Source organism: Callorhinus ursinus, unplaced genomic scaffold (genome assembly GCF_003265705.2).
Source record: "Callorhinus ursinus isolate GAN/ISIS: 27379988/994484 unplaced genomic scaffold, GSC_fseal_2.0 scaffold1, whole genome shotgun sequence".
NCBI classification, from domain to species: domain Eukaryota; kingdom Metazoa; phylum Chordata; class Mammalia; order Carnivora; family Otariidae; genus Callorhinus; species Callorhinus ursinus.
The window spans coordinates 97,256,583-97,282,577 of NW_027397063.1; the positions used below are offsets into that span (position 1 = coordinate 97,256,583).

At 35.8% G+C, this 25,995-nt stretch overlaps 1 protein-coding gene across 8 annotated transcripts in view; it reads right to left on the reverse strand.

Annotated features, from left to right (window-relative positions):
- Positions 1-25,995, reverse strand: part of LEKR1 (leucine, glutamate and lysine rich 1) — a 186,479-nt gene that overhangs the window by 14,855 nt on the left and 145,629 nt on the right. For 7 of the 8 annotated variants that reach the window (XM_025879937.2, XM_025879922.2, XM_073898234.1 and 4 more), the window contains 3 exons: positions 16,300-16,393; positions 4,779-4,943; positions 1,437-1,736 (listed from right to left, as the gene is read on the reverse strand). In XM_025879937.2, the coding sequence (XP_025735722.1) occupies positions 1,437-1,736; positions 4,779-4,943; positions 16,300-16,393 (559 nt within the window). The remainder of the gene's footprint in view (positions 1-1,436; positions 1,737-4,778; positions 4,944-16,299; positions 16,394-25,995) is intronic. The other variant, XM_025879929.2, reaches the window with a different exon arrangement.

A 25,995-nucleotide genomic window follows, 5' to 3' on the forward strand; every position in this document is an offset into this window, starting at 1 on the left:
TTTAAGAGTTAGAAAACTTGCTGGTCTAATTGCCTTGACCTTTCTTTCCTTTAACCTACCATCCCTTCTCTAGAGCTTCACCACTGCTGTCTCATTTGAAGCAAACCTGCATCGCCTCTCTCCTTGGGGTTTCTTCAGTGGAACTGAGTCCATGTGTGCTCTCCCTTCCCCCTCCTGCCTGGCCTGTGAAGCAGCTCACTTTATCAGGGAGGCTGTGCTGCAGTGTGTCTGCAGGAGACACTCAGCTGACCCCCTAAATATCTGGAGAGGTGAGTACTGTGCTTAGTGTTATTTTAAAAGGAAGGAAGGAGTAAGGAAAAAGAGAAAGAGAGAAAGAAAGAAAGAGAGAAAGAGAAAGAAAGAAAGAAAGAAAGAAAGAAAGAAAGAAAGAAAGAAAGAAAGAAAGAAAGAAAAAGAAAGAAAGAAAGAGAAAGAAGAAAAAGAGAGAGGGAAGGAAGGAAAGAAGGAAAGGAAAGGAAAGGAAAGGAAAGGAAGCCTGGAGATGTTGAATGCTAAGCCTGAGGGTCTCTTTGAAATTTAGAAGCAGAATCACTAGAATTCAGGTTTCCTGAAATAGGAAACATCGTATCAAGGAGATTCAAACATGAATCTCCTCCATGCTGTGTGCCCTAAACTGCTTAGCAGTTCAGAAATAAGACTTTATTAGAAAAGAAAATTCAAATCAAAATAAGTCCATTCTAGTTTAAATAAAAACATTGCTGAAATAATCATGCATACATAAGATAGACCAACACATGTAAATTATCCTATAGTTTAGGCTGACGGAAAGATAAAGCCCTAAAGAGAAATTACTTTTAAAATATATTGTTCCAGGGTTCATAGGTGGCTCAGCCAGTTAAGCGGCTGCCTTTGGCTCAGGTCATGATCTCAGGGACCTGGGATAGAGCCCCACATCTGGGCTCTCTGCTCAGTGGGGAGTCTGCCTGTCCCTCTGCCCCTCCCTCTCCCCTCCCCCTGCTCATGCTCTCTCTCTCTTTCTCTCTCAAATAAATAAATATCTTAAAAATAAAATAAAATATATTGTCCAAATTATTTTTTGAACTTAAGCAGCAAGTGCTCTAAAAGTTTCTTTGGCAAAGATTTAACATCAAAACAAATAAGACATAAATATACAAAGATTCCTAGTCTTAGAAGTTTTAAATGGTCATTTACAACATTGTAGAACTGTGTGCCAGGAAACTGCAGAGATTCTGTAGTTCAGTGAATTCATTTTATAGAAAAGGAAGCCAGGTGCAGAGTTAAGTGACTGCCTAGTTAAGAACACAACCAGGATGTAATCCCAAGTCCCTGACTAATAGTCCCCAACTCTTTGCATGACACCAAGCTGCCGTTCAGGTTTTTGTCTGCTTGTCTCGTTTTTGGAAAGAATGTGTGCTCTCTCACTAATGGCGAGGGCTCCACCCTCTGCTTCCTACCTGTTCCTGGGACTGGTGAAACTGCTGTATCAGTTGTGTTTGTGCCAGCATTACTCTTTCTAGCTCGTCTGACTTCTGCTGCATTTCCTTCCTCAAGTCCTCTGAAACAGAATCATTACTATCAATTTCCTTCTTCAAGCGGGATTCAAATTCTGCAACCACATTTTTAAGGTTTTCAATTTCTTTCTCCTTTGACTCAGAATCTTCAGTATACCGGATATAAGATTCACGGAGTTTCTCTTCAAGAGTGGTCACTTCCAGCCTTAGATCTCTAGTAGCACTTGCGATTAAGTCTGATATCTGTAAGATAAATCTTGTATTAACTTGTAGGCAATATCTCTAGGTAACCACCGAGTTCTTAAGGTTCTAAGAGGTTTATTCTAAATAATCAGTGTACGCTTCTGATCAAATGAAAACAAATCCTATGATATTATGTAGGTCTTCAAGATTTTTTTTTAAAGTTAAAACTAACATGTATTTTTACCACCTTAAATGGAATTGCATATTAATGACTTGGGCATCCTTGGAAATATATAAATCTCTGTGTCTGGACTGAGCTACCAAGGACAGCTCAAGTCTTGATCCAGGTACCTGTCTGGATTCAGTATGAGGTAGCTTTGGGACCTAGAAATGCCTGATGTTTGGGGGTACATATAGGGGAGCACCACAGTTATATTCTACTCATACCATAGCAGTAAGTTTTCATTTGATATATTTTTTCTTTCTTATATACAATGACTGGAGGTACCCTAGATACTACAACTTTGAAAGCAGCACTGCCCAATAGATGATAAAGATACTCTGTGATATCCAATATGGTAGCCACTAGCCACATGTGCCTACTAACAGTAGTGTGTCAATAAATATTCAGTAACTGACTCATATACACAAAAGCCAGATTTGTATTGAGTCTCCATGGTGTAAATATTCTCACCCTGACCGATTCCAAGGTGACATCACCAATTGCGGAGTTGGGAAGAGATGCACTCCATAGGCTCTGGCTTGCCAGGACTGGCTAGTGAGCATTAAAAGTGTGGCTAATGTGACTGATGAACTGAATTTTAAATTTTATTTAATTTTAATTAATTGAAATTAAAGTCACCATACATGGCTAACATATTAGACTGTGCAATTCTAGAGAATACCAGAAAATATATATATACATATTTCAAAGTATATTTCAAAGTATATACATATACTTTGAAAATATACTGTCTCTGTAAGTGGCACCTCTAGATAAAGAGATGAGAGAATGAGAGACAAAGAGATGAGAGAAGATGAGCAGCTTTTGCTGAGAGTCCTGGGAGTCTTTAGAAGGGAAAAGGCTGCTTGTTTTTTTTTCCCTTAAAAAACAAAAGAAAGAAAAGAAAACAAACCAGGAAGAGCAAAGCTGCTTCTGATGAAACATATCCTTATTATTTATGCTATGGATATCGTCATATTATAAATATTAGTATAACAAGAAACCAGTCCGTGAAGAATCTGGAAAATATTCATAGACCAAAGTTCCAAGGATTTTGTGAACTATTACTTAATAGTTATATATCCAAAATTTGTTTCAAATGTTAAATTTACATTAAGAATAACTTCTGCACAAAATCTATTTACACTTAGTAACTTTAAAAATTAAATTAACATTCCATTATATTCAATTAATCCAGGAAGGAAGAGGGTCATTGCTAGGTCTGAGCAGTAGTTTCCATCATCCAGAGGCGAGTCGACACTGAAACAGACCAGATTATCTTTGGGAGAGGAGACTCACATAGCCACAAATAAGTTTTGACCTCTTCAAAAAGGGAGTCAGCTTTTAAAAATCAAGAGAATTCACTTACAAAATCTGTATTTATGACTTACTTTGAAAAATCATAACCCCTGGCAAGTTGGGGTCTGCCTTAAGAGGCCTCCTCTCGGAGCAAACTAGTCTAGGAGAGGTAGAAATTTGGGTGAGCTGAGACTTCAAGCTCCCAGCAAGTGCGCCATTGTCCCAATAGAACTTTACTTACAGAACACAAATTCAAAGGTAAAATTACGAAGAATTTCAAGACAACATTTGCAGAGCATTACACCCAAGTAGTATGAGGCCTTTTTGAGTGTGGGACCCTGTGATATTGTACTTGTCACATACTCACGTAGCTGGCCCTGCCTATCGTTGACAGTGCTATTGAAAAGGCTGTACCATATCTCCTGTACACCAAAGTAGAGGCCATTAAGTCTCATCTGATACTTAATTTACACAGACTATTAGTGAGTTTATTCGAAGTATGATTTCCCCACTGAATCTTGGTTAATATACACACATATATACATACACACAAACACAAATATATACATATACACAAAAACATGCATATATATGACACTCAGGTCTTATAATAACAGGACAACCTAAACAAAACCTTAGACTGTTTAGGGGGGCCCCAGATGGCTCAGTTGGAAAAGCATGCGACTTGATCTCGGGGTTGTGAGCTTGAGCCCCATATTGGATGTAGAGATTACTTAAAAATGAAATCTTTAAAAAAATTATGTTTAGGACATACTGTTTCAGAAATTATGGAGGTAGATTACATTTTTAAAATATTTCCCTTCATTCAAAAATATCTAGAATTGGAAATACTTGCAATTAAAGGAGATAGGCTTTAGTTGTTGGTAAAATATCTAACCATGCTAATTATTAGTTATGTAATTTATGCTTTTATGTGTATTTATTTATTTTAAAGATTTAATTTATTTGAGAGCGAGAGGGAGCATGAGGGTGGGGGAGGCATAGAGGGAGAGGGAGAGACAGACTCCCCATTGAGAGCTGAGCCAAACATGGGGCTGGATCCTGGGACCCCAAGATCATGACCTGAGCTGAAGTCAGATGCTTAACTGACTGAGCCACCCAAATGCCCCTAATTATGCTGTTTTAAAAATACGTTTATTTTGGGGCAACTGAGTGTCTCAGTCAGTTAAGCGTCTGACTTCTGCCTCAGGTCATGATCCCAGGGTCCTGGGATCCAGCCCCTAGTGTACCGGGCTCCCTGCTCAGTGGGGAGTCTGCTTCTCCCCCCGACCCCCATTCGTACTCTCTCTCTCTCTCACTCAAATAAATAATCTTTTTAAAAAGTTTATTTTAGTAGAAAAAATTCCTTACATAGCTGTATCGTATGCTTATATGATTTATCTCAGCTATTAATTCTGGAAATGATCTAAACCACTCCACCCATGTCGCTAAAACCAAGGCACAATGATCCTGAGGAAAGTTCCTTGAGTTAAAAATACTGTACAGTGCTCTTAGAAGGAAATGACCAACATCTATAGTTTCAAACCCATTAAATAATAATGAACATCATGATGACAGACCTTTGTTTGTAGTTCCTCTTGTTCTTTCTTATACTTTTGGATTATTTCTTGGTGTTTTTCCTTTTCAATATCAAGCTCTAGTTTAGCTTCTTCCTTAAAAAGCAGAGCTTGCTCCTCAAATTCAACTAAATGTCGGGCTCTTTCCTTGGCCAGCTCAGCTTCAGTCTAGAAAATAGCATTTAACACACATATAAAGTCATTTGACCTTAAGATGAGTAAATTAAGCTTATTTTCAGACTCTAATTTTTTTAAAAAATTAATTCTAATATTTATTTTTTAATGAATCTAACTTTTTAATTCTAATATTTAAAAATAATCTGACTCAGAACTTAGGCCAGAAAAATTGACCTTGGGTCAAATATTTCAAGATCTCCTAAGACCTTCTAAAGACTTGTAAAATGAGTAGAGAAGTTAGGACAGTATCTTACGACAGTTTTCAGAAATATTAAAAGCTTAATCTTCTGTATATGTATATTATAAACTCAGTCCTACCCAGAAACCCTATAAGAAAAAAATAAAAAAGATTTTGAGGCCTTTAGACTACGTTCTGTTGAAAGCTCAGAGGGGATACAAAGTACAAATGTTGATTTTTTTTAATGGTCTTTTCTTGATGGAGATCCCAGAAATTTTTGGAGTCACAGATTATCATTTTAATGTGATTGAGGCCAGAAGGATGATTAAGGAAAACACAGTCAAGTCAGTGATGACTGTATCTGTGTTGTACTTATATAGAACCACAGCACTGCAAGGGACCTTAGAAATCCCCTGGTTCCATTTCTCAAGCTTCCATGAATTGTGGAAAGAATAAGCAGGGGCTTTGGATTCAGATGAAGTTGAGTTTAAATCCTGGCTCTAAACCCTGGCTCTGCCACATTCTAGCTGTATAATCTTAAATTGTGACTGTAACCTCTCCTGGTGGAGTTACAACTAGTTGCCTTGGGAGTTATGAGGACAAACGGGACAACACATATGTATAAAGCTCTAGCACGGGCAGAGATTCAATAGTCAGTGGAGATTACTTCTATGCTCTGACTCTTCAGTCTCTACCACAGAATCTGCACCAAACGATTGTCTGCCCTGTGCCTCAATACCACTAGAAACCATAACTCACTCCTTCCCAGCAAGCATTTCCATTTTCAGTCAGCACTAAGCATTAGACAGTTTTTCCTTTAGTTGAGCCAACATCTCTCTCTCTCTGTGGTTTTTCACCGTTGGTTTTGGCTCTGCCTATTAGAGCAAGACAGAGAACAAATCTATGAGTACTGGAGTCATTCAGGCCTGGCTCGTCTAGTGAGATTAGAGAATCTCAGTGACAGGCTGGCTCTAGATTTACATTGTGCCATGATTATGAATTCTTAGAGGGAGTAAATGCCAGATAACTTGGAAGAAAAACTGTCAAACTTGACTTCCTGTGACTCTGTGATTCAGATCACTCTGAGAGGAGGAAAGAGGTCAACATTAGTTTCTCAGGGAAACACTGAAACCAGGGTACCAGAAAACAGAAAATTTGCCAAGAAAGTTTACATAAAGTCCTTTAAGTTAAATAAAATACAGATAAAAGACTAGCCCCAGTGTGGGGTCAGTTGAGTTTGTTGCACTGGTTATAGGACTAAACATTTCCTCCAAGGCAAAACAATTATGTTTATACTAAATGCAAGGAGTTATTTTGGCTCTCTCAAAATAAGTTTCTGGACCGTTTGAGAAAAAGGATGCTAAGGATCATTTAGGAACATGATAGCATTGCTCAAATGTATTGTTCTCAGACTCCTAAAGGCAAGGGAAGCCTCAGGGGCACTCAGGAAAAAACAAACAAACAAACAAAAACCCCAAAACAGATGTTCTTCTGAATTCCAGGTACTTACATCTACCCATCTCCTGCTAGCCATTGAGATATACCACAGGTGTCTCAAATAAACGGTATGAACCAGAAACCTAGATACAATCCCTTCCCCACCTGTTCCTTCCCCAGTCAAGACACAGTAACCACAATCCATCTAGTTATTCAGGTCAGCAACTGGGACATCATTTTTACCCTTCACACCTAATCCAACACCAAGTTCTATTCACTTTGCCTCCCAAAGATGCCTTGAATCCTTTCATTCCTTTTCATTGCTTGAATTAAGAGAGTAAGAATATATACAGACTAGATGGGACAGGACAAACTATAAATTAGATGACAGAAAGAATTTAGGACTTTAAAAAAAATTTTTTTTAATTTATTATGGGGAAGAGGCCATTTAGGAAATCAGTGGAGTCCCTAGAAGAGGATGGAACACAGAAGGTATTCAGGGAAGAAAAGGAGGTAGCTGATGGACTGAACAAGTCAAGTAGCAAGTCAGGTAGCAAGTCCTTCTTGTCCCTAAACTATTCCTTGGAACAACTATTGTAGGTAAAGAGAAAAAAAAGGAAGGAATAGAAGGAAGGGGGCACCTGGGTGGCTCAGTTGGTCAAACATCTGCCTTTGGCTCAGGTCATGATCCCAGGGTCTTGGGATCGAGGCCCGCGTGGGGCTCCCTGCTCAGCAGGGAGCCTGCTTCTCCCTCTGCCTCTACTGCTCCCCCTGCTTGTGCACATGCACACTCTCTCTCTCTCTCTCTCTGACAAATAAATAAATAAAATCTTAAAAATAAAAAGGAATAGAAGGAAGGTGGGAAAGCAAAAGCATGTAAATAGAAGAGAGAAGAGTGATTTACTATTACTGAGTTGATTTTTAATGTGCACAACCAGAGAAAGAGAAGCAAAGTAATGAGCTTCAGGTGGGATTTGTAAACATTTAAGGAAGCTGCAACAATGCCAAGGGCCACCTGAATGTGTTGACACTGTAGCATAGAAAGATACCACTGGTTCCTTCATAATCTGAATAGATTGAACAAAATGATGAGCCAACAAACACAGTGATTTTTTTAAGCCAGTATATTATTTGTCATTGAGAAGATGAATTCATGCCAAATTATGTTTATGTTTTTTATATGTTGATATAAGCTCTTTAAAATATCTTAGATAGGGGCACCTGGGTGGCTCAGTTGGTTAAGTGTCTGCTTTCAGCTCAGGTCGTGATCCTGGGGTCCTGGTATGGAGCTTGGCTCCCTGCTCAGCAGGGAGCCTGCTTCTCCCTCTCCCTCTGCCCCTCCCCCTGCTCCTGCTCTTTCTTGCTCGCTCACTCTTTCAAAGAAATAAATAAAACCTTGAAAAAAATAAAATAAAATATCTTAGATAAAAGAATAAAATATCTTAGATGGCAGAACTTATGTTTATGCAAAATAAATTAATCTGGTGATGGTGCTTATATAAAATATGAACCACTTATATAATAATAATAATTTTAATAACCATGGGGAAAATAATATATGAGCTTAGGAGTTACACAAAGTAAAATAAATTGTTATCTCTGTACACATTTCAGTTTTTAATTTTTTTGCTTTTTATTTATCCATATCTCCCATTACTTCAAACTCCCTCCTTGGTGAAGGCTTCCTGATGACTCTAGAGCCACTCTGAGTATGTTGTTTTTAATTCCCTTTGTATTTGTATTGAAATGCGTAATTAGTATTTTATAACACCTGTGTCTAATACTGATGTCCAAAATTCTGTCTTTTCACTATTTTCCAAGTGAGATATTTGTGGTTGATTCTGCAATAATTTTCTGTTTTGGAGCCAAATACAATGTTGTAACATATTCATTCATTTATGACAATCCCTATAAAAGCAAAGGAATTTCAGATGTTGAAGTAGTAATTAGGTCATTTGTTTATATTTGATGTACGTATATAATTTTAAAAAATATATCTCCTAAAAATCAATTATTTTACTGTTTTCCAAAAGTTAAAAAAATGCTGGTTGAAAACTAATACTTCAGATTATTTATGAATTAACTGCTGAATAAATATATTGTAAAAGTAGATGATTATTCAAATACATAAACTTTGCAGTAAAAAAAAAAAAACAATGCTAAGGGATCAGAATATGTGTTGAAGTCCTGCCAAGAACTGTGTAAACTCAGTATGAAAGGAGAGAATATTCACTTGGTACCAATACAAGGTAGGATGGCATGGTACAGAACACATTTTATATATTAACTCATTTAATTCTTATAACATATAATAATAATATTATTATTATTCACAGTGGATTATGAAATAGGCTCAGAGAGGTTAAGTACCTTCATCAAGATCACAGAGGTACTATGAGATGGAAGGGGTGTGCACACTTCGATGTTTCTGGTAGAACCCATGGCTCAGCATGTTTCATTTTTCCATGTAGCCTGTCTCCTCACACATCTACATAGCATAGTGATTAAGGGCATGGACTTGGTATTTATTTAGTTTCAAAATATTTGGGGATCTTTCCAGATAACTTTTTGTTAATAAATTCTATTTTAATTTCACTGTGGTCAGAAAAAATACTTTGTATGTCTTGAATCCTTTCAAATTTATTGAGAGTTATTTATGCTCCAGAATATGATCTATTTTAGTAAATGTCCCATGTGCACTTGAGAAGAATGTTTATTCTGCTGTTAAATGGAGAATTTTATAAATATCAATTAGGTCATGTTAGTTAATAGTGTTGTCCAATGTATTTCTTAAAAATAAGTTGTTCTAAAAAAACTATTGTATTATTTTCCACAGAATATATCTCTAATAATTTTCTAGGTATTTTTCTATCAATTATTGAGAAAGGGCTATTATTGACATCTCTTACTCTAATTATGGATTTGTCTATTTCTCCTTGCTGTTCTATCAATTTTAAAACCCTGTTATTAGGTGAATAAACATTTAGGATTATTATGTCCTCTTGGTGAACTGATCCCTTAAACATTATGAAATGATGTTCATTATAGCCCTAATACTCTAAATATTCTGATCTTTGTTTTGAAATTTACCTTTTTTTAAAAATATTTATTCATTTATTTGAAAGAGAGAGAGAGCACTGGGGGGGAGGGTCAGAGGGAGAGAGAGACTGAGAATCCTCCAGTAGACTCTGTGCTGAACAGAGCCTGACTCATGGCTCGATCCCAGGACCCTGAGATCACAACCTGAGTGGAAATCAAGAGTCAGCCACCCAACCAACTGAGCCACCTAGGAGCCCCAAAATTTACTTTTCTAATAGTAACTAGTTCCTCTTTCCTTTGGTTTGTGTTAGCATATACTTTGTGTTATGCATCCTTTATTTTTAACGTATTTGTTAAAATATTTCTTTATATTAAAGTGTATTTTTTTGTAGGGAACATATAGTAGAATCTTGCATTTTTATCCAACATGACAACCTCTGTCATTTAATGGGGATATTTAGGCCAGGGCTTGGCAAACTATGGCCCACAGACTAAATTCAGCCATGCCCATTCATTTGCTTATTGTCTATGGCTGATTTTAAGCTATGCTGGGCAGAGCTGAGTGGTTCCAAAAGAGACTCAATGTCCCCACAAAGCAAAAATATTTACTAACTGCTCTTTTATAGAAAAAGTATGCTGACCCCTGGTTTAGATGATTTACATTTAACTAGATTATTGATATGATTAGCTTTAAAGCTATCTTGCTATATGTTTTCTATTTGGTCCATCTCATCTTTTTTCTTCTTCCTTTTTTTTTTTTTTTTGTCTTCTTCTGAATTGAGTTTTTTTTTAATTCAATTTTATTTCCTTTGCTGGCTTGTTAGCTATAATTCTTTTTCTATTTTTGTGGTTGCTTTAGAATTTATAGACTACATCTTTAACTTAATGCAGTCTGTGATAGATCACTTCATGTATAGGAATCCCATAATAGTATACTTCTAATTTTCCCTTAGACACTGGGCTATTTTTGTAATATATTTTGCTTCTACATCTTATAAATCTCATATTAGGTTGTTAATATTTTTGTTTCAATAGTTAACTATATTTTAAAGAAATTCAAATTATTAAATGACTCATGTTTTTCCACATTTTTGCCATTTCTGATGCCCTACATTCCTTTGTATAGATCTATATTTTCACGTGGTGTAATTTTTCTTCTGACTAAAGAACTTCTTTTAACATTTCTCACAGTGTGGATGTGCTGGTGATATATTTGCTCAGCTTTTTCATCTCTGAAAAAATCTTTCACCCTTATATTTGAAAGATATTTTCACTTTGTGTGGATTTCTAGATTGGCAGCTTGCACTCCCCTCATTCTTTCAGTACTTTTACTCCCACATTCTTTTTGCTTATATTGTCTTTTTTTTCTAGAGAAAAAAAGGGGGGAGGGGCAGAGGAAGAGAGAGAATCTTAAGCAGGCTCCACACCCAGCACGGAGCCCAATGCGGGGCTTAATCTCACAACCCTGAAATCATGACCTGAGCCAAAGTCAAGAGTTGGACACTTAACTGAGTCACCTAGGTGCCCCACTTATACTGTCTTTGATGAAAAATCTGCTGTCATCCTTATCTTTGTTCCTCTTTATATGTCTGTTATCTTCTGGTTGCTTTTAAGATTTTCTTTCTATCACTATTTTTGAGCAATTAGATTAGAATGCTCCTTGGTGTGCTTGAGGTTTGTTGAGCTTCTTGAATGTGTGGTTTATAATTTTCATTAAATCTTAAATTTTTCCAGCCATTATTTCTTCAAATATTTTTTCTGTCCTTTCTTTCTCCTGTCCTTTGGGGATTCTAATTATGCATATATTAGTCCACTTGAATTTGTCTCCTAGCTCACTGCTGTTCTTGTTTGTTTTGAGTCTCCTATTTTTATTTCATTTGGATTGTTTCAGTTGTGTGTCTTCAAGTTAACTAAACTTTTCTTCTGGAATGTCTAACCTGCCACTAATCCCATCCAGTGTACTTTTTATCTTAGATATTGTACTTTTCATCTCAGAAGTTCACTTTAGATCTTTTTTTATATAATCCATATCTCTACTTAACATGCTCACCTCTTGCTCTAGTTTTTGGGCAAATGGAATACGGTTATCATAACTGTTTTAACGTCTTTGTCTGCTAATTCTAATATCCGTGCCTTTCTGAGTCAGTTTTTATTCATTGATTTTTCTCTCATCATGAGCCATGTTTTCCTTTTCCTTTTGGATGGCAATTTTTGATTGAATGCCAGACATTGTAAATTTTACCTTGTTAGATGCTGGATATTTTTATATTCCTATGAGTATTATTGAACTCTCTTCTGGGATGTTAAGTTTCTTTGAATCGGCTTGATTTTTATAGTTCTTCCATTTAAAATTTGTTAGGCAGAATCAGCTCAGCATTTAGTCTAGGGCTAATTTTTTCCTACTACTGATGCAAGAACCTTCTGAGAAGTATCTACACAGTGCCCTGTGAATTATAGGTCTTCCAGTCTGGCCTTGTGTAAGCATATGGTATTCCTCTCTAGTCCTTTCAGATGGGTCTTTCCCTGCCTTTGGGTAGTTTCCCCACACATATGCACTGACTATACATATACTTAATGGGGACTCTTTGTAGATCTCCAGCATTCTTTCTGTGTGCAGCTCTCCCCTGAGAACACTATCCTGTGAATTGTAGCTATCTTGATCTCTCTGGTCTCCTTAACTCAAAGAACCTGCCAAACTACCTAGATTCACACTTCCTGCACTGTGGCCTTAAATTTATTTCAAGGAACTAAGTTTGGGCAATCACAGAGTTTATCCCATTTGTCTCCTATCTCTAAGAATCATTGTCCTTCATAGTCTGGTATCTAGTGTCTGAAAACCATTGTTTTCTATCTTTTCTCCAGTGGCTTAGTTAGTTAGGAAAGAGGGTAAATCTGGCTCCTATTAGTCCATCTAGGCCAAATGCAGAAGTTTTGGATTTTGTAGTTAGCTCTTCTTTTTTTTTTTCCAGGTTTGTATCAGTTGTTATTTCCTGGCTATATAACTTTGGCAATTTACCTAACTTCTCTGAGCCTTATTTTTTTCCATGTGCAAATGGGAATAATAATTTTATAATAATTAAAATTACATTTATGGAAAGCATTAAGCACAAGGCCTGGCATATAATAAATGCTCTAATAATGGAGACTATTCTTATTATCTTGATTAAGGGTTTAAATCAGATGATATTTTGCATAAATGAAAATTTATATTTTATGACAAGTTCATCCCTGTCAAATTCTGTTATTTTACAAGTTATCCTTCTAAATTCCATTAATAGTACACTTAAACACATTAGGAATTATTCAGCCATTTGGCTCTTCTATTTTGAAGGATTTTAGATGTTCTGTTTGCTTCCCTTTGGTGCTAGAATTGACTATTTCTTGAGATAAACTCCAACTACCCGCGCCCCCCCTGCATTTTCACTATTAATCCAGTTGCTCAGCCAGGAAGTAATGTTCAGTTTGTTTGTTTTAACTATTGGTTTTTAAAAGCTCTATGTACTATTTAAAATGAGGTCAATAGTAGTACAATTCTAAAATGTTCCTAAATAGGATATGTTAATAATAATCTAACAAAATATTTGGTTGGAATTTGTTTATCACACTACCAAGTAATAGTGAACACATGACTATCACTTAATGTCAGCAGTTTGGCTATAGGAAATTTTTTAATTACAAAAATTTTAACTGAAGAGCAACAACACTGTGTATTTGGGACCAATTTTAAATGTTCAGTATGCACATTAAATTATTTTTTTCATATCAAAGGAATACTTTAAATAAATAAAAATCCATGGCAATTAGTAAATACACAGTTTATTTTAAAATGTGCCATCCTTGTTGCATAGCAACTATTGATTCTATTATGTGCTTTTTACATACTCTAAAATAATTAAGTACAGGCACAAATTGCTATCTACTTTTTTTGAATGTTAAAAGCATTTAGTTATGAAGTTTATTCTAATATGTGTATTATATATTTGTAAAGGGAACATTTCATTCCTACACAAAGGCACAGTGACCCAAAAAAGAGATGACAATGTCATATTAGTGATTTTCCTTTCTGATGAGAGGACTTTTAGGGAACTCTTTATTCATAGTCTCAATAACTAGCACAGCCAAGACATAATTATCATTCCTTGGCTTTACTAGTCTGGATCTTGATTTACTGTTAAGCTAAATGATAAGATTTATTAACAAGAAGTCATGCCCTCTCAACAAAATGAAATGCCCATTTATATCACAGAAAATTATACATGCCAAAATACATCTATGATATAATTAATTTATTAGAATGATATCATGGTCTTAGCAAGAACTTAGAAAATCTTACATAGGTTTATTTTCATCATCAAATTAACAGCATGAAGCAAGACCATAATGCTTTTATAAGATCATTATATGATCAAATGCTAACATTAACTTGGTCCACTTGCTGTGTTAGCACCTCACAGACAGGGTACAGTAAGCAGCAGTGATAAATTGTAAATGCAGAGACTCTTCCAGTAGATTGTATCTGAAAGTCCTTCATGGGGTGTGACCATGAAGATAAAGAACTTCTACACAGCAAAGTCAGGAAAGTTCACTCTACCAGTCTAAGAGGAGCTCAGGTGTTTGAAGGAAGGGAAGAATCTGTGAATCTCTATTCACATTAATTCCATCAGGGAAATTTCTGCATCAAAAGATGAAATGTTTACAATATCTCTTCACACATACTTCCAAATTGCTCTCCAAAGGGTTGTTGTAACTTCCAGCCCCTTAAAGAGTGAGTATGAAAGATTATCTCACAAGACCTTACCACAATGCCAAAACCACTCTGTTAACTGCATGGGTTAAAAAAATAATCTCATTGTTTCAATTTGTACTTTTTGGATTGCTGGTTAGGTTGATCGTCTTTTTTGTATTTTCAAACATGGATTGGTAAGGATGGAGGAAGTGAATAAGAATAGACTAGCCAAGTGAATACCCCAAAGCTAATAAAAATTAGAAAGAATTAAAGAAATGCAGGCTTTAGAGAAGAAGGAAAAGAAAAAGTCCAAACTTTGGGCACCTGGGTGGCTCAGATGGTTAAGCGTCTGCCTTCGGCTCAGGTCATGATCCCAGGGTCCTGGGATCGAGTCCCGCATCGGGCTCCCTGCTCCTTGGGAGCCTGCTTCTCCCTCTGCTTCTCTCTCTCTCCCCGCCAACCCCTGTCTCTCATGAATAAATAAGTAAAATCTTTAGAAAAAAAAAAGTCCATACTTCAAAATAAAACAAAGAATGAACCACTTAGAGCAACTTTAGTCTGCATTCTCAACGTTTAGTTGTTGCCTCTATGCAACTGTTGTTATAGTGATCATTTCTCTTACAGCCTGAATGTGCTATCCCTGAAGGACAAGGAAAGTGGGATTGCTTTATAGAGAGCCAGTAATGCCTGAGTCTGGCCAACTGAGTAAAGAATGTAAATGAAAGTGAAAAATTTAGTACTGACCTGAGCCAGCAACAATATCTAAAGGGTTTCAATTTGGTGGATGGTAGGGTGTGGAAGAGTCCATGTGGAGATGTTAGTTTGACGTGGCCACTGCTTGTTGCTTGAGGTTACAAGTTATAGGGTCTAGTCATCTGGGAGAAGAATCTGATAATAACCAAACAGGTTGTCAGGACTTTAGTCAAGCAATCTGAATTTCAGTAGCCAGCTCTACCTCTAGATGCAAATTTACAATGTTATCAGAAAACCAAGGATGAAGGCTAGTGCTAGGGCAGGCATCAGCTGGGCAAGAGTTGGAAAGGCTTCAGGGAATTGTTCAGGATAAGGCCCAGGGATCAATCAAGGAGTATCAGAAGTTTATGACAGGGAAATGATGGGTTGCAGCTTCAATGACTAGAGATGTACAAGGCCTGAGAAGGTAGGGACCAATAATTTTTAGAATATTATTTGTATCCTTTAAAATTATGCAAGTAATACATCTTTATTACTGAAACTCTGAAAAATTTAGAAAAATCCAAAGACAAAAATTAATGCATTTTTCAGTACTGTAAGAGAAAATATTTTCCTTGTAAACAGTGAGCTAAATACTTATTCATTTTACTTTGCCAAAAGTTCATAACTGAGTAATTTTGTCATTTTACATTCTCTTGTAGTATCTTCTTAAAAGCAGAGAAATTGTGAGAATAAATAAATATTCCCCTGCTTTTAAGGATGTAGTCAAATGCAGATTCTGTCCCTTTACAGGAAAAAGGTAAATACTTAAAAATAAAAACTATACTTTTACATGAGCACTAAGGGCTATCTTAATTTTACAAGATTTTAAGTTCCGTTCTTACCTTTTTATTTCCCATTATGTTGTCTAATATTTTGGAAAAGACACACACTATAAGCATGTTTGGTCTAGGAAATTCCAGAAGGAATCATAGAAGCAAAGATATCTGGAATAGTCTCCTGGCAAACAGATATAAATTTTTTTAAAGATTTTATTTATCTATTTGACAGAGAGAGTGAGTGAGCACAAGCAGGAAGAGCGGCAGAGGGAGAGGGAGAAGCAGGCTCCTGGCCGAGCAGGGAGCCTGATGTGGGGCCCAATCCCAGGACCCTGGGATCATGACCTGAGCTGAAGGCAGATGCTTAACCGACTGAGCCACCCAGGTGCCCCAAAGAGATAGAATTTTTAAAAACCAAATAAGACACATGCTGATGAAAGCTTACATTATTATTACCTTCTCTCTCCAGTTATCATCGTTCAGCAGCTTCTGTCTGAGGGTTTCCTGCAGCTGTTCGATGCTTTTCTGATGTGAAATCAGCATTAATTCCCTGAGAACCATAAACCCAACAAATGAGTCAAGACCCTGATACTCTTCCTAAATTGCAGTTCCTGGCTCAGAGAATAGTATTTCACAACTTAATCTGTTTCTTCTCTTTAACAATATATATACTGCCACTAGATACTACTTTTACCATTAACAGCCATTTACAAACACTATATACAAGGTAAGTATTTTTTCAGACTTAATTTTTGCTTAATAAGTTATGTTATTACTTTTGCACGAAATAGTAACAACATATGTGGAGTCATAAATATCATAAAACATTACACATGGTTCCAAAGTTTGACTAAATTCTAACACTAGACAATATTTTGCTTCCTAAAAAAAGGGAAAATATGTTGGGATATGCCATAAAATCAACACATGTTTGTGGTTCTTGCTAGATTTATTTTTCTTTTACTTGTCTCAAGTGATAGGAACAAACCAAATTAAGTAGAAGATAATGTCTCAAGTACGGTATAGTACAAAACATATTAGAAAATTGAAAAGAAAACACAAAGAACATTTTAATAGTTTAATCCACATAAATGGATCTTAAAGTTTAGTTTGTAATCCCCTGGGTGGAGGTAAGTACAGAAGATTCATAAGAGCATCTCAAAGGGGCACTGAAATTGAGCCTTTGAATATCACAAGTAGTGGCAAAAGCACACTTGTTGATCAGGGCTCCTTCCCTTTTCCGTAATCACTGCGTCCCTCCTTAGTTTCTGTGTAGGTAATTCTTCTACATTGCTTATTCCTCTTTCTAATCTCTTGTTTTCTATCACCACCCTGTTCCTTTTAGCTCAAACTCCTTTCTCAAAATTGTGGCTTTCAATTATAACTGCCTGTTAGATATCCCCACCCTAATGAACCATTAATACCAGATCCATTAAAAAACAAATTCACTATCATCTCCTGCAATCTTGCTTTTCCTTTTGAGTTCTGAAAATCTTCAAGAGTCAAAATCTTTGGCTTGAAATCCCTGAGTTTTCTCTGACTCTTTCTTCTCCTTGTCCCACCGCATCCATTCAATACCAAATTCTATTATTTTGCTTTCTGAGTGAACCCCAAACTATTTCCTCTCTCCCTTTCCCACTACCAACAGCCTTCCTTGTTAAGGCTCTTGACTTTTTCTCCCACCTATAGTATTATAATAGACTCTCAATCTATCTCTTGATTTCTTTTCTAGTCTCACTCTTAAAATATTATTAAATATTTTTTTACCATAGTAAAAATAATGCCTACATTTCTAAGCTAGAAAAATTTAAGGACACAAGCATATGAAGACATGTTGTACTTGGTAACCAGGATTATGAATATCATTTGAGGGAAACTTATTAAAAAAAAACTACCCAGACTTCTCTTTCCAGAAGTGTATTGGACTAGGTACTTTGACAACTCTCCTACTGAAAATAAGTAAACATTTTTTTTAACTTATAAAAAAGAATTTTAAAATTCATCAGTAAGCTGGACAAAAAGTGGGAAGGATGCAGAGAACAAAACTCAAGTGAAAGAACAGGAAAAGGATAGGAGTGGAAAACTACCAAAATCTGAATAAGGTCTGTAGTTTAGTTAATTGTATTATACTAATGTTAATTTCTTAGTTTTTACAGATGTGTCATTGTTATTAAAAACTGCCAAAGAGAAACATAAACTCTCTCTTTACTGTCTTTGTAACTTTTCTGTAATTATTTCAAACTAAATCTTTTAAAAAGTGAAGTAAAAGGAAGAACCCCCAACAATAAGTAGAGCATTGAAACCAATTCTCACCTTGAAGGTACCTTCCAAATCTGATGAACTTGAGCTTTAAATTTCATAGGCATGAAGGGCTCAGGTGAGAGAGTCTAAAAGGAAACTCACCTGCATGAAGCTGCATCTCAAAGAACTGCACATGCAGTAAATGTGTGAAATTCACACCTAGTATGTGTAAAATTCAAATAACAACTCTCAAGGTACAAAAGAAAATTACTGGTTTTGAATTTTGTTGCTAGGTAGAGGGAAAAATATAAATCTCTCATAGGAATTTGTAAACACAAACTAACCCTAATGCAGATTTTTATTGTGAATTCATACAACCTGAGTGGTTAGAAGAGCTTCATGTTGAAAAGGTATCTTAAAGTGGTAATAGGTTACCTTTATCTCCAGATGCCTGGTAGAAAAAACACCAATATTTTTGGGAGCAAGCTATCTTCAACTTGGGACTCAAAGATTTTCTACAGATAAAAAGTCAAGACCTATGCTATCCTGATTTTTTAGAAATCACAAAACTATAAAAGAAAAAAGAAAGCCATAATGCAGCAACCCAAGGTCAAGCAGACAAATAATTCAGTAAGAATATAGAGGATTTTAACAATGCAAATAAGACTGATTTAAGGTTCATGTATAGAACCCTGTACCCAATTAGTAGAAAAACACACAATTATTTTCAGCTCACATGAAATGGACATCCTAGGCCAGAAAGTAAATTTCAAACAATTGTTGTCTGATTAACCTGTATGGTCCAACATGGTAGCCGCTAACCATATGTAGCTTCTAAGCACTTAAAGTGTAACTGGTTCAAATTAGGATGTGCCTAAATCTAAAATGGACACCATGTTTGAAAACTTAGTACCTCTCAAAAATCTAAAATATCTGTGATAATTTTTAAAGATGATTACATATTTAAATAATTTGTATATATGGAGTTAAGTAAAATATATTACACATTTTACCTATTTTTCTCTTTTAATGTGGCAATTGAAAAATTTAAAATTACATATGTGTTTCACATTATACTACTGAACAGCACTGTTAAGAGTCCATAGTCTCAGAAAACAAACGTCTATAACAAAAGATATGTAAAATATCTCCATGTATTTGGAAGTTAAAAAATTTTATTTCTAAGTCATGGGTCAAGTAAAAAATCATAATTGATATTTAAAAATATTTAGAATTGAACAATAATGAAATTGCTACATATCAAAACTTACACAATATAGTTAAAGCAGAAAGGATAACTCAATTGTGGTATAGTTTAGAATACAATACAGATAAAGAAATGAAAGCTTTTCAGCTACATGCACCATAATAGACAAATCCCAGAAACATAATCTTGAGCACAAAGAAAAAAAACATTGGGTAACACTTATAGTATGATTTTATTTCTATGAAGATAAAATATATGCAAACCCTAACTTTTTTAAGGAATGTAAACAACTTGGTAAGATTATAAAGTGAAGAAAAGAAACATCAGGTGTTATCTATAGGTTTTAATAGATACTCTTTATCCATTTGAGGAAGTTCCCTTCTATTCCTAGTTTGCTGAGAACCACAAAATGCAAGTTGGTGGTTTCCTCTGCAGAATGAGGCACTGTGGTGGGACTGGGGAGAAACACAAAGGGACTTCAAAGCTAATGGTAAGGTTCTTTTCCCTAAACTGAGTGGTTGACACAAAAATGTTCACTGTATTGTACTACTTTATACTTTACACCTATGTTCAGCTCCCATGTATCTATTCAATATTTATTTAAAAAATAATTAGTGATTAAAGCCTGAGCACATGCATGTGGAGGAAAAGGAATCAAAGGGAAAGACTATGGTGAAGGACCGGGCAGGTGACTAGTAGGGTAGAGTTTACGGTCAGCTATGCACACTTGGGATAAGGCAGTGTCATTGGGCCCTGAAAGGACAGAGGTGAATTAGGAAGGCAGGATCCCTGTCCAAAAGGTGCTCAAAATCCAGTAATGTGAAAGAAAAATTTATCTTTCAGAGTGTGAGGTGCACCCAGCAGGTTCTGATGCTTGCTTAGTAGTTTCTAGGCTGAAGTAAGTGAAACAGAAGAAACAAAGAATGAGGACAGCAAAAGTGGGAGTACATTAAAAATCTCATTTGTGGCTTTCCTACAAATATTTGTCCATTCCTGTCTCCCTTGCAGACTCATCTTCCCGTACTTGTCGTTTAAATGTTTGTGTTCCTCAGCACTTTTTCCTTTCTACTCTTTCTCTAGGTGATCTTATCCACTTCTATGCTTGAAATGCAATCTAGATGCTGACAACTCCCAAATTTTATCTCTGGCTCAGATCTATTCTCTATTCTGAGTATCTGACTCATGAATCCAACTCACTGACTGCTCTACTTTTATATTTCAGGGACAACTCAAACTTAACATATTTGTAATCTCAGAGGCTCAAAGTACTAGAGTTTATTTTTTGCTCATGTTATGTGTCATCCGCTGCTTTGTGCCCCACGTTTTGTTCCAGGATGTAGCTCAAGGAGCAACTCTTACCAAGGAATGCTATTTTTTGTGGCAGACGGAAAAGAAAAATCTCCAAAACTTTGGATCTGTTAAAGCTTCTACTCAGAATTGGTGCATTCTCTCACATTTCAGTGGCAAGAACAAGTTGAGTGGCCAAGTCTGATGACAGTCAGGCACGGACAGAATAGTCCTCTCACTGGGAGGTGTGCACCTGGCATGGGGCGGAGCCCATCGAAATTCTGAAATTCCCTTGGAAGCCAACGTGAGGATCTCTACCCTGGAGGTGGGGGATATTCCTTGCTCAGATTATGGTTCATTTTTTATTTAAGATTTTATTTATTTATTTGACAGAGAGAGACACAGAGAGAGAGAGGGAACACAAGCAGGGTGAATGGGAGAGGGAGAAGCAGGCTTCCCGCTGAGCAGGGAGCCTGATGTGGGGCTCAATCACAGGACCCTGGGATCATGACCTGAGCAGAAGGCAAATGCTTAACGACTGAGCCACCCAGGTGCCCCATCATTTTTATTGCTGAGTAGTATTTCATTGTATGGCCACACCACAATTTATTTGATCAACTCACCTGTTGATAGACATATAGGTTGTTTCACAGGTTTGTGCTATTACAAATAAAGCTGCTATCAATACCTCTGTACAAGTTTTTTTTATAGATAATCCCTTAATTTCTCCTGAGTAAAACACCTGGGTAGCAAGGTTAAGTGTAATGCTTAACTTTTTAAGAAACTTCCAAACTTTCCCAAAGAGGTTATACTGTTTTACATCCCAACCAGCAGGGTACGAGAATTCGTTTCTCCATGTCCTTGTCAACACTTGGTTATGTTCAGACTTTTTAATTTGAGACATTATGAAAGTGTGTAGTAGTATCTCACCGTGGCTTTAATTTGCATTTCCCTAATGACTAATGATGTTGAGCGTATTTTTTGTGTACTTATTGACCACTTGTATATCTTCATTGGTGAAGTGTCTGTTCAAATCTTTCATTCATTCTTTATTAGGTTGTTTATGGTCATATAATGGAGTTTCTAAAGTTCTTTACATATTCTGGAAACAAGTCTTTTATGAGATGTTTACTTTGCAAATATATTATTCCAGTCTACAGCTTGTCTTTTCATTCTCTAAACTGTCTTTATAAGAAACAGAAGTCTTAATTTTAATGAAGTCCAACTTATCAGGGTTATTTTTTTCTTTTATGGAGTGTTCTTTTAGTGTTGAATCCAAGAAATCTTTGCCCAACTCAAGGTCATAAAGGTTGTTCTTCCATGTCTTCTTTTAGAAATTTATGATTTTAGGTTTTATATTTAGATCTATATTTTGAATTTATATATTTCATAGTATGAATCAAAGTTCATTTTTCACACATGTATATACAATTATTCTAATACCAATGGTTTTAAAATACTATCTTTTCTCCAATGAATTGTTTTAGTACCCATGTAGAAAATCAATTAACCATATATGTGTGCCTATTTCTGGATTCTCTATTCTGTTCCACTGATCTATTTGTCTTTCTTGAGACTAGTACCACACTGTATTAAATATGTAGCTTCATAAGAAGTCTTGAATTCAGGTATTGACTTTGATCTTTTGACCATTTAGGTTTTATTTATTTATTTGACAGAGAGAGAGACAGTGAGAGAGGGAATACAAGCAGGGGGAGTGGGAGAGGGAGAAATAGGCTTCCCTACTCTCTCTGAGCAGGGAGCCTGATGCGGGGCTCGATCCCAGGACCTTGGATCATGACCTGAGCCGAAGGCAGAAGCTTAAGGACTGAGCCACCCAGGTGTCCCAATTTAGTTTTTTTTCCAAAGTTGTTTTGATTATTCTAGGTCCTTTGCATTTACATGTGAATTTTAGAATTAGCTTGTTAATTTCTACAAAAAGTTGTGTTGGAATTTTGTGATTGCACTGAATCTTTTTTTTTTTTAGAGAGTGTGTGTGTCTGTGTGTGTGTGCACGCGCACGCGAAGAAGGAGAGCTGAGCGTGGAGCTGAGCACAAAGCCTGACACGGGGCTCCATCTCATGACCCTGAGATCATGACCTGAGACGAAATCAAGAGTCTGATCCTTAACTGAGCCACCTAAGTGCCCCGATCCACTTATCATTATGAAATGAATTTCTTTATTCCTGGTAATATTCTTTGTTCTAAAATCTACTTTATATGATATCAATAGTATTTCAGCTTTCTTTTGATTAGCATCAACTTGGTGTATTTTTTTCATTGTTTTAAATTATTTGTGTCAATTACGTTTTAAATAAACTTCCTATAGGCAGATTATAGCTGAATCTTACTTTTTTAAATACAATCTGATAATCTTCACCTTTTAATTGGAATGTTTAGACAATTTACATTTAATTCAATTGTTGATATGGTTAGCCTTAAATCTACCATCTTGCTATTTGTTTCCTATTTATCTCATCTGTTGTGTGCTTTTCCTTCTTTTTTCTGCCTTCTTTTGGATTTTGCATGTGTCTTATGATTCTATTTTATCCACTGTTTTGGCTGTTTAGCTATAAATCTTTTGTTTAGTTTTATTTTAGTGGTTACTATAGGATTAATAAGGGCCATCTCTAACTTATCATAGTTGTGGTAGACTAATTGCCTTCAAAGATATCCATGTCCTAATCTACAGAGTCTGTATGTTACTTTATATGGCAAAAGGGACTTTGCAGATGTGATTCAAGTTAAAAGTCTTGAGATGGGGAGATTATCTTGGATTATTTGGCTGTGCCCTAAATGTAATTACCAAGGCCTTTATAAGAGAGAGGAGAGAGCATTAATGTGAGTGAAGATAATGATGTGACAAACGAAGCAGAGATTGGATTCATGCGGCTAGGATGCAGAGTGCCAGCAGCCTCTTAAAGTTGGAAGAAGCAAGGAAGGGGCTTTCCCCTGGAACTTCCAGAAAGAACCAGCCCTAGTGACACATTGATTTTAGTTCCTTAACACTCGTTTGGACTTCTGACCTGCAAAACCATAAGATAATAAATTTGTGACGTTTTAAGCCACGAAATTTGGGGCAATTTGTTATAGCAGCAATAGAAAACTAATGCCATGTTCTACCTTCAAGTGGTATTATACAACTTTAGGTATGAGATTAGAATTTTATAATAGTAAACCTAATCAAATAAGGAACAGCAGTCGATGGAAACTGAGTAGCACTTGACCTGGTTTTTAAAATGCTAGTATACAGAATGGATGTGGCTGGCCATGCACTTGTTAGAGGTAGCAGACAGCACAGTCTTGGCAATTTGATCCATTTTATTTCTTAAGCCTGGTTTCCTATTTGAAAAGAGGTCTTACTGATTAGAAAATTCCAACAAGCATTTCCAGATGGGTGCCTGTCAGTACACTAGAAGTTACCTTTATTGTAAAATGGGTGTTGCTGAGTATTCGAGATGCTCAAATTTCAGTCTCTCTGGAGACAAATATAATTTAGATACAACCAAAAGTGGAATCCATTCCATATACATTCCTCTCATAGACTGAGTGCAAAACACCACTGCTGTTATATGGTTCCTTTTAGAACAAAAACTGAAAGTCTAGTAGATTATAGATACTAAAATATAGTAGGCCAAGATTTAAACAATGTTAATGAAGTGATAATTATTCACTGAATTTTCAGAGTTATGAAGTTCCCTATGACATTTCCACAAAGTATAAGGTGTTTTGAATGAACTCTTTTAAAAATCATGGACTTAAAGTCTGCAGTGGTAAGTTTGCTTGACATTTATGACTATAGAAATGAGAAGGACTTTCAGATTTCTTTGATACCTGTTGAGCCTCTGACCCAGACTCTAAGACTCTTATGCGATTCTTTAGTGGGACAAGGCAGAAAGAATAATTATATGTGATTATACAAATACTTCCCCTGATTAGCATGAAATGGGCATTGAGTAATGTAAACAGAGATGATTATATATTTGAAAAAGATAATCCCAATTCCAAAAACAAAAATCACACTTATATACTATACCCATGGAAGAGCTTACACATTGTTCAGGAATACAAAACCATTTTAAGACACTGATGATGAAAAAAAAAGCTCGTATTGAAAGAAACTAAAAGGGATCAATTTTGACTCTTGTGAGTCTTTCTGCTAGAAATCTAGAGGAATGATAAGAAATAAAACATTGTTAGATGCATATTCCATGTTTTTCCATGTTATAAAAAGCTGAAAATATGTAGCCATTTTTGAATATCATACAGACATCTAATTTCCTCTTCAGAACCAGTTCTAGAGATAAAGATGCCTTAGAGTTACAGGAAACAACACAGATTTAGGTCCTAAATTTGGATTTTACTAAGAATCTAATAAAGAAGATTATAACTAGAATCTAGGAGTTTGGACTGTATTCCCACCTCTGATTTTTGATAAGTCAGAAGCTTTCTGGACCTGAGAGGAACACTGGGAGCTTTTGAATTTTAACTCATGCAATCATGGTTTCATTCGGATTAAATTCTCATCCATACATCCATCTATCCAGCAAATATTTATTGAGTGCCCATTATGTGTCAGGCATTGTTTTAGTCTCTGGGGATATAGTGGTTCTTTCTTGCCATTTTTTTGGTAATACACTAATGTAATTACCTAAATGTTCAAAGAAACAAGATCATGAAGTAGAAAATGACCATCTAAAGTGACACAATTCATAAGCAATGCTGGCTCAAGCTCATACCAGCTTTGAGCTTTCTGCTGTGCTATGCTGTCTTGGCTTTCTATATTTGGGAGGGAGGTGTGGCTATCTGCAGCACTCTCCCCTGCAATTTCATGAAATATTGTTTCAAAATAACATTTCTGGAGTTGACACAACAGGCAAACTAGGATCTCTCGCAATTAAGAGTATTTATTTAAAAATTTTTAACTTTTAGATTCTTAGACCCAAAAGAAAATGAGAATCTAATTTCTTATATACATGCAAATATCTTGATTCCCTTAATTGTAGTTAAAAACGTAACTGCAAACAAATGTCAAACCATAATGCCAAACGACAGCTTTAAATTCTATTTCACAAGTTGTTCTTTTAGAGATGTCTTCACATTGTCAATCAAAGAGATAATTTTGATTTTGCCACAACTCTTGCCTTAGTTAAAAGCAGTTAACTCTGTGGTATCATAAGAAGTTTGGCCAGCCTCTTGTTCTGAGAGCTGTTGATAGATAGGAAATCAGAGAAAGAGGTGAGTCTTGGAAAAAAAAATGATAAGGTTTGTTATTTTAGAGTGATGTTACTTAAAACATTTTGTTTCATAATGCTTTCAACTAATAGGATAGCATCGAAATTGAATCACTCCACAAACTAATCTTATAACTTGAAGAGTAAAGCAGATAATATTGAATTTGACAGATATTTAATAAA